The 16,018-nt window shown below is 51.2% G+C and overlaps 6 protein-coding genes across 6 annotated transcripts; 2 read left to right on the forward strand and 4 right to left on the reverse strand.

The window, feature by feature from the left end:
• Positions 1-810: 810 nt before the first annotated feature.
• MAM_08034 (chitinase) lies at positions 811-1,764 on the forward strand (the record flags this gene model as incomplete). The annotated part of the gene is made up of 1 exon (XM_040826832.1): positions 811-1,764. One exon carries the CDS (start codon positions 811-813, stop codon positions 1,762-1,764), a length of 954 nt encoding a protein of 317 aa, XP_040675170.1.
• A 1,399-nt stretch (positions 1,765-3,163) lies between these two features.
• On the reverse strand, positions 3,164-3,949 carry MAM_08035 (uncharacterized protein; the record flags this gene model as incomplete). The annotated part of the gene is made up of 1 exon (XM_040826833.1): positions 3,164-3,949. The coding sequence occupies one exon, from the start codon at positions 3,947-3,949 to the stop codon at positions 3,164-3,166; it is 786 nt and encodes a 261-aa protein (XP_040675171.1).
• Positions 3,950-5,837: 1,888 nt separating this feature from the next.
• MAM_08036 (Peptidase S28) lies at positions 5,838-7,678 on the reverse strand (the record flags this gene model as incomplete). Its single annotated transcript, XM_040826834.1, has 4 exons — positions 5,838-6,291; positions 6,365-6,506; positions 6,572-6,677; positions 6,815-7,678. The coding sequence occupies 4 exons, from the start codon at positions 7,676-7,678 to the stop codon at positions 5,838-5,840; spliced, it is 1,566 nt and encodes a 521-aa protein (XP_040675172.1).
• Positions 7,679-8,883: 1,205 nt separating this feature from the next.
• On the forward strand, positions 8,884-9,475 carry MAM_08037 (uncharacterized protein; the record flags this gene model as incomplete). Its single annotated transcript, XM_040826835.1, has 2 exons — positions 8,884-9,163; positions 9,225-9,475. 2 exons carry the CDS (start codon positions 8,884-8,886, stop codon positions 9,473-9,475), a joined length of 531 nt encoding a protein of 176 aa, XP_040675173.1.
• A 3,877-nt stretch (positions 9,476-13,352) lies between these two features.
• On the reverse strand, positions 13,353-13,978 carry MAM_08038 (p15 like protein; the record flags this gene model as incomplete). The annotated part of the gene is made up of 2 exons (XM_040826836.1): positions 13,353-13,569; positions 13,641-13,978. 2 exons carry the CDS (start codon positions 13,976-13,978, stop codon positions 13,353-13,355), a joined length of 555 nt encoding a protein of 184 aa, XP_040675174.1.
• Positions 13,979-15,002: 1,024 nt separating this feature from the next.
• MAM_08039 (Cerato-platanin) lies at positions 15,003-15,827 on the reverse strand (the record flags this gene model as incomplete). The annotated part of the gene is made up of 1 exon (XM_040826837.1): positions 15,003-15,827. One exon carries the CDS (start codon positions 15,825-15,827, stop codon positions 15,003-15,005), a length of 825 nt encoding a protein of 274 aa, XP_040675175.1.
• Between the last annotated feature and the right edge of the window lie 191 nt (positions 15,828-16,018).

Below are 16,018 nucleotides of genomic sequence, written 5' to 3' on the forward strand. Positions count from 1 at the left end.
ATGCATAAATAGCAAGTTGTAAATACCCTCCATGTCATTGAAAAAGACATCAGCGCGACTGAAACCCCCTCCACACATGCTCCCTATCTCGGACATCTAATTATCAACATTGAACAAGTCTGGGCTCTAAGGTAGTGCACAACATTCGGCATCCGTCCTTGCGAAAGAACGAGACAAGTCTTATCCAGCCCGGTAAAGATGACGTGCACGACCGTAAACCTTACTATGCTTGTCTTTCCTTGTTCCGTGTCTAATAAAGCTTATTTGTCTCGTCTTTTCCTCGTTGCAAGGTACTGCAACCGCTTATATACATTCCAGCGATTGACCTATTGTATTGCTCCTTTCTTACACTCCCGAGTATCTTCCATCTTCAAACATTGCGAACAACCTGCTGTATCTACACGAACTTTACTTTTGAAATCGTACCTGCCTAGTTGAGCACCCTCTTTACAGTCTTCAGGCCATTTCGGACCTTGATTAGAGCTTAGCACCGCCATGTACTAGCATCACGAGGTCGCAAAGACATGTGGCGAGGAAAGGCGTATGAATCTAACGAGCGAGTTGGCGCTCGGCTACCCGGCTCATGTCGGTTGCCCCCTTCCACGCTTGAAATAATGCACATAATTGTAGCAGTGTTACGTTGCACTATTCGCCATTGAGAACGTTACTTCATATCCTCTGCGAATATTCGTACTTAACCGATGACTCGTGCGTTACTCGTCGGTCTTAACTGTCTTGACGGAGCCGCCCAGCACGCCTTCTCATCAACCCAAGTCAGAGCTACAGCCTACAACCCACAGCAGGGCAGTCATGAAGATTTCAATCTTTGCTCATCTCACTTTCGGCGCTGCGGCGGCATTCGCCGGATCGGCGTCAGTATGCCCAAAGGTCAATTCGCACGCTTCTGGCGCGGGATTGCAGAAGATCCTCGACTACAGGAAGAGCGATCATCAAATCATGGCTGCATACTTTCGGTCGTGGAGAGACATTGCGAGCAATCCAGACGTCAACAAGGTTTCAATGAACGATCTGCCCGACTGCCTCGACATTGCCTTTGTGTTTCCCGAGGGCAGCGAGACGGACGCATTCTACACGGCTCTCAAGGAAAAGTACGTGCCTACGCTAAGGGGGCGCGGCACCAAGGTAGTCAGGTCCATCAACGTCGGCGAGCTTTTAAACAGCAACTACTCCAACACGCCTGCGGGCTACCAAAAGCTGGCCGAGCATATCCTGCAGACATTCGTCACGGTCTACGACCTAGATGGCCTGGATGTCGACGTCGAAAGAGACCTCTACGGCTCACAGCTCGAGCAGGCAACTGGTGTGTTTGAGGCGCTCTCTAAATCGCTCGGCCCTAGGTCTAAGACTGGAAAGCTATTGATCTACGACACCAACCGGGATGGCGATACGCCGCTGTTCCAGGCGGTAAACTCGACTATTGACTACGTCTTGGTTCAGTCTTACGGACGCGACCCGAGCTCGACGCAGCACACCTTTGACACGTACAAGCCGTACATCACGGGCCAGCAGTACCTTATTGGGTTTTCGTTTTACGAGGAGCACGGTGCCGATTGGGGTGACGCCGTTGCCCCGATGCAAACGAGCAGGGCCTACCAATACGCACAGTGGCAGCCGGCGGGAGGGCGGAAGGGCGGTATTTTCTCCTACGCCGTCGACCGCGACGGCGTGCCGCCGGGCGATGATGCCATTGTGCCGACTGATTTCAGCTGGACTCGCGGGCTCATTTCGGCGATGAATCCTTGACTGCATGGTGTATTTCATCGGGGTTTGCACATGAATAGCCTCTACAATAGCTGAGTAGTCACTGGTAGGATAGCGTCTGAGCGTGCCAGAGGGATTGTTTGACAAACTGTAGAGTTGATCGTGATGAGGTCAGGTCTAAGAAGCAAGCTTGTACTATTCTTGTAAATCTAGAAGATGCATTGCTAAACAGCGAGCAAGCAAAGCACACACACAGAAGGACAAACACCAAAACACCAAACACCTATGATGAGGATCAAGAAAGCAGCCATGGATCTTGAGCCAGTTTGCTGGCTGTTGCCCGTTCCTCGGGGAGCTAACATAGCATTCGTTTAAAGGATTTCAGGAAGCACGCCAAGTCCTCAGAAACAATACAGTCCGGCACTTCTTTTCTCAACTGCTGATGAAAAGGAATCAAGAACTCATACATGAATTTACCTGAAGACTCGTCAATGGCCGTCCAAGTCATCATGTACCGGGGTCACTCACCATGGTCATCGACAAAAGGGCCGCCAAAATAATCTTCCGCATTGTTACACATGTCCCCTTTGGCGTTCGGGACACGTGGTTCCCAGCACCAGTGCCTCATGTCTCTTTGTCGTTGTATTAATTGCCGAGGTACGGGACCAATAAGTGCAATCATCTCCGCGAGATGGTTATATAAATTATCGCGTAGCCTGACGGTCCTTTTTTCTTAAATCTAAAGGCACTTGACCAACGACAGCTATACAGGAAGTAAGATGCCTCTGTGTGTGACCTAACCTAGATGACTGACAGAACCCTCGTGTGGTGTTACACGGAAAAGCTTCAACCACATGACTAGCTGCAATGCACAAAGGTTGCAGCTATCACGATGCCCTCATAGGCCACCAGTGGGCTCGGGCACTAATGCATCAAGGCAATTAGGAACAAAGGGCATTACCCCTTTGTTGCCCAGTCAGGTTACACACACAAGCACTATTATGTATATGCAGCCCTGGTTGGTCAGGTCCCTCAGGTGGAGGAACTAAGGGCCTTTGAGACCCTATGATATTATATGCAATATGAGTCTTTTGCTCCAAGCCCTGATCATTAAGACCAGCCCTTGTTACATGTGGCAAATGAGGTCGCCACGAGGCCTGCACATTTTGTGCATTGCAGCTAGTCACAAATCACCGGCCGCAACACTGTTGCGGTTGATATTTTTGCCGGCTTTTATACAAAGGCGCCTCGTTATTAGTCCAGGTTTCATGCAAGCTGCAAAGACATCAATGCTACTGTGCATATGCGGCAAGGTTATCATGCAGGCCACGAAGAAACGTGCAGACGAAGGCGACTAGGAGAGAATTCTCTTCATTTATACCGAAACCGAGCTACCATACATAACCCAGGAAATAATCAACGATGATTGATCTCATTCTTTTCAACAAGATGAATCCTTGTCTTGGGCGTGCCCCGAGCCGCTGGTTTGTTCTTCAACGACGGCAGCCTGTTTGAAGCCCATACCGATCGTCCTTCCACCAGCAAACTGAGTCTCGGTCCAGTTCTTTTGTCCCTTGCAGAAGTCGTACTCTTTTGGGGTACCAATGGAGGAATTTCCAGCTCCGCAGGTCTTGGACGTCGGGTCGTAAAAGTTGACGACAATGCGGGGAATTTGACTGCACGGCTGGTCGTTGTGAAGAAACCTCTCGACGAAGCCAGAATCTCCGCCCAAGTTGATGTTGCCGCTCCCCGACGGCAAAGTCCACGACCCTATGTGCGTCTCTTGTCCCGTAGTGGCATCGACGGCCTTTCCAATCCACTTGTCGCCGCCGCCGTTCTCGACCACCATATTCACCTTGTGGGAGTAGTCGTGGTCAAAGATGACGCCGCAGCTAACACCAGGTCCGCCGTCAGCACCGTCACCACAGTTGGTGTCGTTGCTCGTTGTCCCCCCTGTGAAGGACGAGAAGACGCCCCGAATCCTGGATTTTCCCTTCGCGTCGTCCTGAGGCTGTAGCCCGCAGTATCCCATGCCCTTGTTCAAGAATCTGAACTGCTGGGCAAAGTACCACTGCACGTTGTGGTCTGCTTCGACTACTTTGATCGGAAAAGTAATATCCGTGGCCCCTTTTGCGGGTGCGTTGCCAAAGCGCCAAGGAAATGAGCTCATGGCCTGACATCCAGGCAGCACGGTAAGTGCGAGTACATGCCGCGTTTGGACCTTCATGATGCTTCGATACAGCAAGGGCTGAGTACATGGAAGAGGCGAAGATGCTTCGAAATGGTTGGCTGTCGGATGCCGCGCTCTTCAGTAAGTTATATAGCAACAAATGCTGCTTCGTCTCAATATTTTATATTTTATAGTATCAACGACTCCAGTTTTCGTTGGCAACGCATAGACTGGAGCAACTGCTGAGACAGCAGGCTTAGAGTAAAACGATGACAGTATACTGGACTAAATGTTCTTTTTGCCGCATCAAGGGTGTTTGGTCCTCTCAAGGCTGTTGACATGAAGCAGGCCTATTTATACACAGCAGCGATGAGGGTCGGGGCCGAAGGCCTTGATCGAAGTGACACAGCTCTTTTCATGAGACGGTTATTGGGGGTCTGGTCGGGTGACATTGACAGAAATCGCGACTGGCTGCGTACATGCCGATCTAAGTTCAGCCTCGGAGCTTCATAAATCTGCAGGCTTCCATTTCATGCGCCCCGACTGGTCCCTCTCACGGAACTTGTTATACAAACAAGAATTCTCCTTCCTCTTTATGTTTTTGCTCAGAGTCATTGTCAGACTAGAGACGAACTAGAAGGGGGCGGCGGATGATCGGCGTTGTACCCATGGGTGACAAGTTGCCCGAGAAGAAAAGAACAGGGAATAAGGCCTCAGCTGTGTCTATCGATCGTTCAGACCATGACCAGTCTGGAACCGCCGTCTGATTCAGATTATGTCATTTGCTCATATTGCTAGCCGGTCCATGAAACAAGCGCACTAGACTTACCTCCTAGTCCGACCTGCTTCCATGCATCATCCAAAATTTTCAAATTGACGGCGCCCGGCGACTATTCGTCCTGAGCTACGGGAAGCCGGTAGGCAATGCTTGGCTACCCAATAGGATCTAGGAGTTATACGGCATCAATACTGGAAGTTTCAGTTGCTAGTCAGTTTACTACATGGCTAGGAACCATACTAGGGAGCTTGCTCTTTTAGTTGCGTTGGGTCGAGTTTCATCTTGTCAACCATCCATGGCAAAGACTGCCTGCGTCCGCCACTCTCCACTGTTCTGGTTAGCAGACGTTGTCTCACCTAGGTTGCCGGGATGAAATTCCCATCGGATGGGGACTTCTTCGGTTGTGAAGCCTAGCAGAATCGAGATTGGCCACTGCAAGGTTCTTTAGCATTGTCAAGATGGGTGTTGTAAGCAGAGTACACAAAGGTCACACGCGAGCCTAGCAACTACGTTACTCCATAGCTAGTTAGGAAGACTAATGACTTATTGTCGGCGCTGGCTCGCAACGAGCAAGGTGGTGGCGTCGCGCTACTGGATTGGCTACTTGATCAAGGATGACCGTGCATGACGCCTCCAAGCGCTCCGTCTCTGGCAAGCATGTGAAGAAGCAGAGTCCTACTATAAACCATGTCCATGGACAATTTATGCGTTCCTTTAACTTTCTTTACGACAGCGCTGGCTTCCACAGTGTGAAAGCAGGCTTAGCCCTCTCAGGCACTTCCATGTGGTTCGTGTTCGGTAGGCGTTGAGGCGGATTGCCTCTTCCTTGACTAATTATAAATAAGCTTACTTTTTAAAATGATATCTTCCCCGCAAGCTATATTTTCATCCGTCATTCGATCACTCTATTCTTTCCTTCCCTTGTTCTAGGCGAGTTTCAATGTTTATCCCCAGATTCTGCAGCGGGACCTGGTATACAAAATGATTTCGGGATATAGTTTTTGTAGCTTGTTAAAGCATAAACCCAACTCACATAGTGTTGGCACAAAATATTACCCACTCAAATCAAAAACTCTGACATACTGCACTCCCGATTCAGTAAGCAATCTGCATGTACCTACCCAACAATACTCTTCTGCAGGGAACTCATTCGGCGCCGAGACAGCCTTACGGACGCGTCTTGCCCTTTTCGACGTAGAATTCATCTACCCAAGTTTTCATCTTGGCCAAAACCTCACCCAAAATCCTCGCCATGTCGGCGTTGACGTCGGCATTGACCACCATCATGTCGTTGCAGTGCGCTGCTTTGGGAATCACCCACACGGGAGCCTGATCCGTCGACTTCAACGGACCTCCGGGTCTGCCGGGGGCCGAGACGGAGGCCGAGATCCATGGATCATACTCTCCATCCACCCACATCAGACGCCTAGTCTCGCCCATGTCCCAGCCGCCAGTCTTCTTGTTGACCTGCTCGGCGGTTCGTCCGGCCGCCAGGCCGTTGGTATACTCACCGTCGCTTGGGAAGTAAAAGTCGCACTGCATTTTTTGGTACTCCACAGTAAGGAATTTGGAGATGAGGCCGGTGGTTTCGCTGGGGCCGGAAACCTGCCACCACTGGAATCTAGACAACGGGCCAAGCCGTCGTCAGCGAATTACTGTACGAGAAAAGGCTTGTCCTTGGACTGGTAGCTTACGGCTCGTTACACAGAAGCCACTGCCACTGCCTGTCGCCTGCGTTGCCGACCGAGATGTCTGTGAACATGGGATTCGTCTTGTTGTGCTTCTCAAAACAAGCCGTTGTGTTTTGGCCCTTCCAGTAAGGAGAGACTGAGCAGGCTATTGACGAAAACTTGGTCAGGCAAGCTTCTTCTTGCTTGATTACCGCGCAAGAAACGACCTACATTTGAGAACTTCGTTTTTGGACCACCGCGCGAACCCGTCGAGGGCCATTTCCAAGCCAACCCCCTCGGCGCCCGGCATGACACTTGGTTTGTTGGGAAATACGTTCTGGAAAATGAAACGGGGGGGTCAGAACCACATTGAACGGAATAGCAGCGACATTGCCAGTAACATGTTCAGGAATGAGACAATGGGGCCACCAGCGCCGGCCCGGAATAACGGGTGGCGTAGACGTCTATTCCTACCTCGATGTAGTCGCACATTTCGTACAACATGTTTTGGGGATCGCGCGTCTTGGACTTGAAGAACATGGTTCCTTGCCACCTCTGAAGAGCAGTAACAAGGGCTTTCGCGAAATCGTCGTCGTAGGTGAGGGCTTCCAAGCCAAACTTGGACTTGAGCGCATGCTTGTCCTCTTGAGACCCAGTGGACAGGACACCGTCAATGTATCGGATGGCGCTCTGCATGTCTGTGGTGCAATTCTGAGGCATGGCCTTTTTTATTGGCTCAAAGTATTGCGAAAAGTCAGAAATGGCCTGGACGACAGCACTCGAGCAGTAATAAGCCCAGAAGGTACCCGGGGCTAGAGCGTACGTCCATGCCGTTAGAGCACCTGAGTACGAGCAGCCAGCTAGGATCCAAGGGGCTTCAGTTGGCCTAGTAGATCCTTTGCTGTCAAATGGCAACTTGACGTTGTTGGCAAAGTAGGTGAGGTCCTGTATGGCATTGTCAAGATTTAGATGTTGGAGGTTGGCTATGGTCAGGTTTTGATACGGCGAGCTTCCACCCCAGTATCGGTGCTCTAGGACAATAGCTGCGCCGCCGAGGATTTCGGCAAGCTTGCCGATCAGCGTGAAGTTGCTGATATCTCCACTGGATTCACTTTCAGGGGGGGCACGTAGCACAATGGGAGAGCCGGGTCCTGCATAGTATTCCGTGCTGTACCAGAACCGCTGGGAAAAGGTTCCGAGTTTGGGGTTCTTGTGATCAATGAGCTGCTGGAACGTGCCTGAGATTGGTTCAACACTTCGGACAAGGGGGCCGGCGCCGGCGTGAGCCTGTGTCGTGGCGGCAAGGAAGAAGTGTACAAGAATGGAACTGAGACGCATCTTGGAAAAGGCTAGTGAGTGTATGTATGTGATGAGATTCAATCTGGGCTTGAATGAGTCCTGTGGTTTGGAAGAAACTGGCCAAATAGATACAAAGGACGCTGAGGAGATGGATCTGGGCACGGATTTTGAAGTCGCGGGTATGGTCTAGTTATCCATGAAGATGAGTTGAATTGAAAAGGTAGCATTAGAGCTCACTCGCTCCTAGTAGATTCGTCATACCGTGACGTATGAACAGTACCACGTATCAAAGTCGTATTTTCCGAACCCTTTTCAACAGAATCCAGAACTGGGGGGAGTTGGAGAGCTTTTCCGGCCGAGCAGACAACGTAACACGGCGGAAATCTACTTTGACTGATGGCGTTCTTCTCTTCCTCGTCCACGGTAGTAAGCATAGTCCGTGGGATAACGAACGACACCTGCCGCACTCCTCGTATCCTTCAAAGGGCGCCCACACATCAAAGGTGGTGTCTGTGACCTTGCAACAACACCACGGTACAAACGTGGCCTCGTATAAGGGTTGCCGAGAAGGGCTACCTCACAGATCGGCCATGTGTCTTTTCAAAGGGAAACCGTCTGCAGGGTCATATTCAAGGGCACGCCCAGCAATATACGTACGTATTGATCGCTGCGGTTGCGGGCGAGGAAACCTGCCCTACAACTGTCGAACTCACTAGTTCTTCCGACGGGGTTTTCTGCGTCATTCAGGCTGTAATGCACAACCCCACCCACCCCGTCAACTTACGGGGGCTTGACACGAGGCACGATGCAGCAGCAAGTCAGAAAAGTGACGTCTGCCAATCCTTGCCTTCACCAACCCCCAGCTAGCTGGCTGCTCTCCTATATTATTAGCACATGACTGATATATGCTATTATTGGACCTTCTGAGTTTAATGCCGGCCAAGAGTCCCTCTTGGCCTCGTATTTTTGACACATGCTAGCTCGTCCCGCATTAGGTCAAACTGCCATGTTCAACACGGCGTCCAAAAAGAAAATCCTTTCGATAGTAGTCCGTGAAGATCTCTGGAATCAGAGTGCTGGACACATCCTGGCTTCATACAACCCGTGTCGTGCCAGACGTGGGTATAAGAAGGTGCTCAAGGAAGCAGACCCAAATGGTTCGTTCCAGACAACCATCGACTTCCTACAACTTTATTTGACAACAGATATCTTGATCTATTTCCTCTGATCTTATAATCACAAACATGAAGTTTAACGCCATCTTTCTCGCTCTGGCTAGCTCGGCCCTGGGTGCCCCCCGCCCCCAGACTTTTGACGTCCTAAGCCTCCGATCTGGCAGCCCTGTCCTTCACTACAACTCCATCAGCGCCTCAAAGGGCATCTTGCTGCTCAATCTTTCCAAGCAAGACGTCAAATGCAGTGGCGCTATCACCCGAGCCACCTTCTACCTCGAGGGCTCCCAGCTGTTCCTGTACTCGGACGGTGGCAAGCCTCAGCAGGTTTATGCTGATCGGTCGGCAATGGGTATGTAATCTGAATCTAATTTTACACGAGGCGTGTTGTTTCTAATCTTTCGCTCTTATAGGCCGTGGCCATATTGGCTACACCAGAGATGGTGGCGGCCCCCCTCGTAACGGCGAACTAGAAGGCTGGTCGATCGATGCCACCGGGAATCTCCTTTTCGATGGCAAGAACCTCCAGGCTTGCAATTACGACATAGACGGTCCTTGGAATATCTTTGTCGGTGGTGTTGAGAATGTTGATAAGAAGACGTGCGTAGAGTTTGTGTCGAGGACTATCACTAACGAAACGCCTGTCTCCTGTATTTACAGCTAAGTTAGGTCGAGGTTGTCACGACGCTCTAGAGCGTGGTGAAGATAGTGCGTGATAAGAGTAACGATCTAGACAGATACATTCTTTTTCCTTTTCCTTTATTTCTGTAGTCTATATGTACACTCGTTCAGTCCTTGTTGCGCCAGGAACCAGAGAGTTCTTGTTCCTACGTATAGACGGCCAAACCTCAGCAGCACAGAAAGCACTGTTCAATCAAATGCAGGGAAGTCAACGAAAGACGCTTCCGGACATTGGACAAAGTTACTACAGCCTTGATACTACCCTACAACTGTTGCATAATACCTGCGAGGGAGGAACATAAGGGTGCCTACCGAAGACTTGGAATATGACTACTCACCAAACGATTGCTAAGAGAGGTTCGAGGTCAATTAAATGCCGCGATCAGACAATCCTGCATTCTGAAGCGGTCAGAGCCCTCTAAAGCGTCGCTCTAGAGGTTTCTAATAGATAGCAGGAGCGTAGAAGTGACGAGAGTATAGATCGCGCGACTGAGAAGCGTGGTGTAGCGACGCAATCTTGCCATGGCATCCCAATGAACGGTCCCTGATGCGACAATCACTGGATCTCCAGTCCAGCCCTTCACGACTTACGACGCTAACGTGGTTACGCTTATCGTCGCCGTACTTGTCGTCGTCCCACCAGATGAATGACAGTGCCTTGCCGAGAGCAGATGAGGTTTCTCCGAGCCTGGACAATGGGCAATTCTTTGGTAGCACGGTATCTACCTCTGCAAGGGAGCTGAAGTTGTGTAATTTGTAGACGGCGGGCGAAACGCCAAGGAGCTCGCCAAAGACTTCCTCGAAACATGGGCTATACGGACGAGGGGTTGTGAAGCCCGCTAAAGCGATAGCCTCCAAGTACTGTTCGAAACTGTTTGCGTACTCGGAATTTTCAAACAAAATGGTCAGATTGCCATCCGAGTTGACTCGGCACTGGCAAGATATCTCAGCTATCTCAGCATGTAGTTGCAGAGACCCATCCGAGCCGGGGACGACGGTCAAGGCTTTGCTTGCTGCAGCAGCCACCCAGATGGCAAGGGTAGGTACTGTTCCGATAACGGTGGGGTCAAGCCCATGCAATACTACGCCCTGTACAAGCTGACGGTGCAAGGTCTTGCAAACCAGTTGTGAAGCAGAGAGAGGAGGGAGAGAAACAATAAAGAGAAGTGAAAGGAGATGCTGCAACGGCAACTGGCGTCTCCGAGTCATCGGACTGCCGGCTTCTAGCATGGCTGTGGTCGAAGCGGAGACCAGGGGCGTCCGATGTGTCTGTTTGCTGTTCTTATAAGAACGGGCTGAGGGGTCTGAGTGTCCAAGGGTTACGAACTGCAGGCACGTTCCGGCTCCTTGACCGGCATCTGGCTTCCACGCCTACAGGACTATCGTAGTGGAAGCGCCGGCCCTGTCGAGACCACAGCTCATCAAGAATTGGCCCTCGTGAGGACACCTGCGGGCAGGATGTGTCTTCCGAACCTGATTTTTATCCTGCACGCTGGCAGCTTGCTTGTTGACTTGAATCCCGGCCAGCTTCTATCTGACCGGTTCCGACTCACGACGAAAGTAACCAAGGATCGGGTGAGAGACTCGTCTCCGAATCAGAACTGTTTGGCGGCTTCGACTTTTGGCAAGGGTGGAAGGTATTTGACAGGTGTGTCGTGTCATGTAGGAGTTTTAGGTCAAAGCCGGTGTAGCGTAGACGGAGACTGGGCGATGGAACAGCCTTTGCCGGTGAGACCCAAAGACATGTCCATATCCCTAGTTGAACAGAATCATGCGGCAATTTATAACGTTCCCCTGTGTGAAGTCCCACAGCCGTGGCGACGAGAAACCAGATCCATGTGGGCGGTGATTCCCCTTGGCAAATATACGACTCAACCATAGAAGCCCCGTGGCTGCATCTTGCGTCGGCTGGCATTCTCGTCATTCGTTCATTACCAGTCGCATCCTGCATCAGCTGATGTTGCCAAATTGCATTACGAGTTATGGGTTATATCCTGCATTTACGAATGAGAAGCATTTACTCCAAGTTGCATACCAATAGCCGGTTGATCACGGTTTAGCGCCCATAGCAACTCTCTGAAGACCGATCAAGGCGGCTGCCTGTATTGCAAGCTAACGGATAGATCCAGGGCCAGGCGGAAGCGTGGCATGCCTTTGAAGGCGACTTGACAATCCAACAATCTGTGGAGCCTTGTCGTATCGTGCATAAGCCGGAAGAACCAGTTGTTGTATCATGTATGTAGGAACATTCCTGTCCGACCGCATGCCATCAGTCTACGCCGGCCGTGGCGGTGGAGAAATAAGTCAAATGCAGGGATGTCATAGTGCCTTGGATGCCTGGCAACTTTTCCGTCGGCCACAAATTGGCCTCGGGACATGGACGATGCCGAGTGTCCTGGCTGTCACCGTGACGGCATAGCACAACAGCTTTGCCGCCGGGATGTCGGGGGACGCCGGATTCCGGGCCCGAGAACAGGAGTAATCGACGGCTCAGCATCTCAGACAGTATGAGCGGGCCTCAGAACTGGAGTGTTGGCTTTCTCTGTCCCATTCAGCACGCCAATTCCTAGCTACCTGCACGATCCTCTTATCAACAAGGGCTCTTTATTATGCTGTGGTCCTCCGCGTATTTTAATACCAGCCCGCACAGAAGGGCTGATGCAAATTTGACTTCACTATTGCTGAAGCTTCACTAATACAAGTTTAAAAAAAAAGACTGCCTGACGAGTTTGAAGCATTGCGGCGGAAAAAGCTTGGCTAGAGAGGCGGATTACTTTCCTTCCGCGCGTCACGTAGATATCCCAGCGTTACACCTTGAAAAAATGTTTCAGAGCTCAAATGACCCTAGTCTATCGTAGCATCTCATACGGCTCGGCATTCTTGGTGACCCCAACAACTCTTGCCGTAAGTCCATATATCAATGTTCATTCGCTCTCTGGTGTACTGCATACCTGGATGGAGTCTAATGAGGGCTGTGGTAACGAGGCATGGAGCAAGTAGCTCATTTCACGTACACTTGTCTAACGCCGGCATGAATGGACTTTGTGACCCGGAGCAGTAAGCATCGTTTGCCGAATTGTGATTTGCCCAACAACGAAGTCTCATATAGGACAGTTCGCAAACTAGGTTGAAGACTAGAGTTGAGATGCTCCGAAACGATATGGAAATGATGATGCACATACAACCACTTGACGGCAAAGAAATGGAATAAATTAGTCACTCCAGTCGATCAGAATAGCTGGCTGGCCTAGGAGCCAGTTGGCTGCACTTGAGAGATGTCTCCCGTGTGAATACAAATAACAAGCCGCGGGCCGCCAAGAGCAGCTCGAGACCCGTCATGTTCCCCTTGAAAAGACAAAAGAGCCCAGGAGGGCCGAAAAGTCAGCTGAGTCCTGACCGAACGACTACACGCACTCTCCTTGTCTAGGGTACGGGGGAAATACATGGTGCAAGATTCGAGCTCGACTCACCATACATGACTTCATGTTTGGCCTCAAAGAAGAATCTGTATGCTTACAAATACCATCAACGCGACAAAACACTTCCTAACATACAGCATGAAGACATTAGCCTCGCCTGGATTCCGAGCACAGATACCGAAAGGCGACAGGCTGTAGAAGGGGCAAATGACCATAGATGGCGGCGTGACTCACGTCTTTACAAGACACAGATTTTAAATTTGACTTCGACGAGGAGGCCGTACAATCACGCATGTGCAGAGCTGCGGTTCAACCCACAAGTATGAGATTGTCTCATCAGCTTGTACTGGTGTAGCACGATAGTCGTCCGACATGTCAAACGACTGTTGTGCACTATCTCATGCCATATCGAAACGAGCTGCTTCTTGAAGATATTCGGTGTCACTTGAGCAAGGGAAGATCTCCCGAATTCTGCGCCTTTCGGACTTCCTCCTCATAAATTTCAATCAACCTCTGGTATTCCGAGACTGATTCCTGATCCATACGCTTTCCGGGTTTCTGATCTCTGCCACCAAATAACCGAGCGCCGGCGTAGTAAATATTTGCTAGAGCTTTGCAGACTCCTCTTGCTTTGACCTGTTGGCACTGAAAGTAGAGGCTAGGGATCCAACAAGATGGCGTTAGCAATCGTTCTCTTCGTGACACGACCCGGCGTAGGACGGGACGTACTCTGTGCGAAATTGACCATCGATTCTCCGCTTGCCGCTTCGGGTGAACCTCTTCTGTGCCCTGTAGTTGGTGTACCCGAAGTCATGTCGTTGACAGGCAGGCAAAAATGGGAATTTGAACGGATTGTCCGCCGTTCCGGTACATCCATCACTTGTCCAGTCTACTGTCCGAGGCGTTTTATTCTCCCGGAGCACGATAAAGTCGCGAAGCGTGGTGTCGAACAGAAGCTTGTCAGTGATGGCGGTGATATTTCCGGGAATACTGCTCGGGGGTTCAGAGGCTGAACTCGCCGTTGTTGCTGTTACAACAGCAGTGAATATTGTAAGAAGGTACATCATCATGTCTAATGCGAGGTATGAGGAAGAAACTAGGTGATGCTGAAAGGACTTCCTGACGGACCAGAACAGACATGATTCAAAGGAGTATATGGAGGTTTTATATCGATTTTGGCCTGGCTGACCCAAGCTTGCAAGGTTTTGCCCATTTGCAATGCAGTTCGTTTGCGGTCTACTGGCTCACTATGGGTCTGTGCATGGCTCCTTATTAGAGCGAGACCGTTACCCTTGGTTCCCCCTGGAGAAAGTTTGACGAGAAAGCTGCATGGCTTTGCAAGTTTGTTCCGGTAAACCCTCTGGGGCCCCGCCAGACGGCATCAGGAGACCGACACGACGGACATGACCCGACTTCCAGGTGGGAGCAAATCCTTGGGATTGGTCTGATGGAGGGCAGCAGGGACATGAACAGCCGGAACAACGCAGCATCTTCTAGATATCAACCCTGATGTTGAATGTGGCTGCTGGCAATGCGATGACCAACGGCACGGGGAGCTGGTCAGATGACTTGACTGATGCAACCTCGCGTAACATGCTTTCGAGGTCGGCGGGAAAAGATGCCCGCCGCTGAACACTCCTGAGGCCACGATTTGGGTACGTAGTTGGGTTTGAACACCGAAGTGGCTGTGAGAAAAACACTACTTTTTCGACGGTACCGTCCGTGGCTTCGGCCGGTCCAACATTGTCAATCATGGTGGCGGAGGACCGACGTCGCCACGGAACCGCCCTATGCCTCATTTCGACTCGCAGGAAAACGAAGTGTGAGTAAAATCCGCTACGGTGACCGGAGTGTTTGGCAATACTTGCAGTATTCTGGAGAGTGGTTGTGCCATGCACAGGATGCTGGTCGAAAGCGCGTCAAGACCAATGCAGTTGGATTGCCGAAGCGATGTCGCAGCGGATATGCATGTATGGGAATAGCAGTAAATCGAGAGAAAGCTATCAAGGCGAAATTATAAATTGTTGTGGTAGCACGTGGCGTAAAGGATAAATATGCATAGTGCATCAAGGGTATCCAACAAAACAAAGCTTAATCAATAGGGATGGCATCAGAAAAGTACCAAATCAGCCACCAGGCTAGTAGGCTCCAAGTACATGGGACATGCCGTGCAGCATTGTCCTCAGTGGCAGGATTGGTTTCAGCGCCGCCGGGTGCAGAGACGCCGGACGAAGCGACCACCTTCTTCCCGGATGGATATTGAATATTGTAAACAGGGGCGTCTTTGAGTGAAATCAGGTTGCCCAGAGTATGCGGACAAGACGGCTGGTTGGCTTCGGGCCAGTCCAACTTGCACCGCTCGTCTACGCCAAGAGTACAAATCGAGTCGACGATATTGATGAGCATGTAATTTTTCGCCACCCAGCTGTTGGGCTCGGCTAGACAGCTCGCGAGAAAGTTGATGCTGTTGGCGGCGCTTAGGGGCAGCTTGTTGTCTTTGGTGTGAATGAGGGACTTGCACTTTGACGCATCCACATTGCGGTACTGCATTGCCACGGGACCGCCCGAGGTTGGGTCATCGGTGGCAGATCGGCCGGTGAGGAGGTAGTTCCAGGCATCGTAGCTGACATCGTGGGCACCAGTAGATTGGTCGATGCGGAGGAGGTAGACTTGGCGCTGGCGGTACTCGAGGGAGACACATATGTTGTCGCAGTCGACGGGCTGCGGCCAGTATGCCACTCGATTGGTGTTTATTTTGCAGCCGAGGACACCGATTGACGACGAGTAGCTATCGTGAGGCGTCGCCCAGATGGGGGACGTGTCGTCTCGTTTCGGCGGCGGGACGGAGGCGGAGACGTGGTAGGCGCCGAGCTGAGACAGCGACAGGCCCGTCGCAGCCAGGGAAGGAATGCGCATGCGACGAAACTAACTTGACGGCGGCGAGGGAGTCGCCAGGTGGAGACGAAGGAGGGTCAACCGGTCGTGCAGGCTGGCGCTGCGGGATGCGAAGAGAGACGAATGGGTAGACGGCTTGATTAAACGAGTGAGCGGCTGAAGTGGGAAATCGCGCGGATAATGAAGGGATGCTCCAAGAGCTGTGAACGAGC

This window comes from Metarhizium album, assembly GCF_000804445.1.
Source record: "Metarhizium album ARSEF 1941 chromosome Unknown scaffold_41, whole genome shotgun sequence".
Classification (NCBI taxonomy): Eukaryota; Fungi; Ascomycota; class Sordariomycetes; order Hypocreales; family Clavicipitaceae; genus Metarhizium; species Metarhizium album.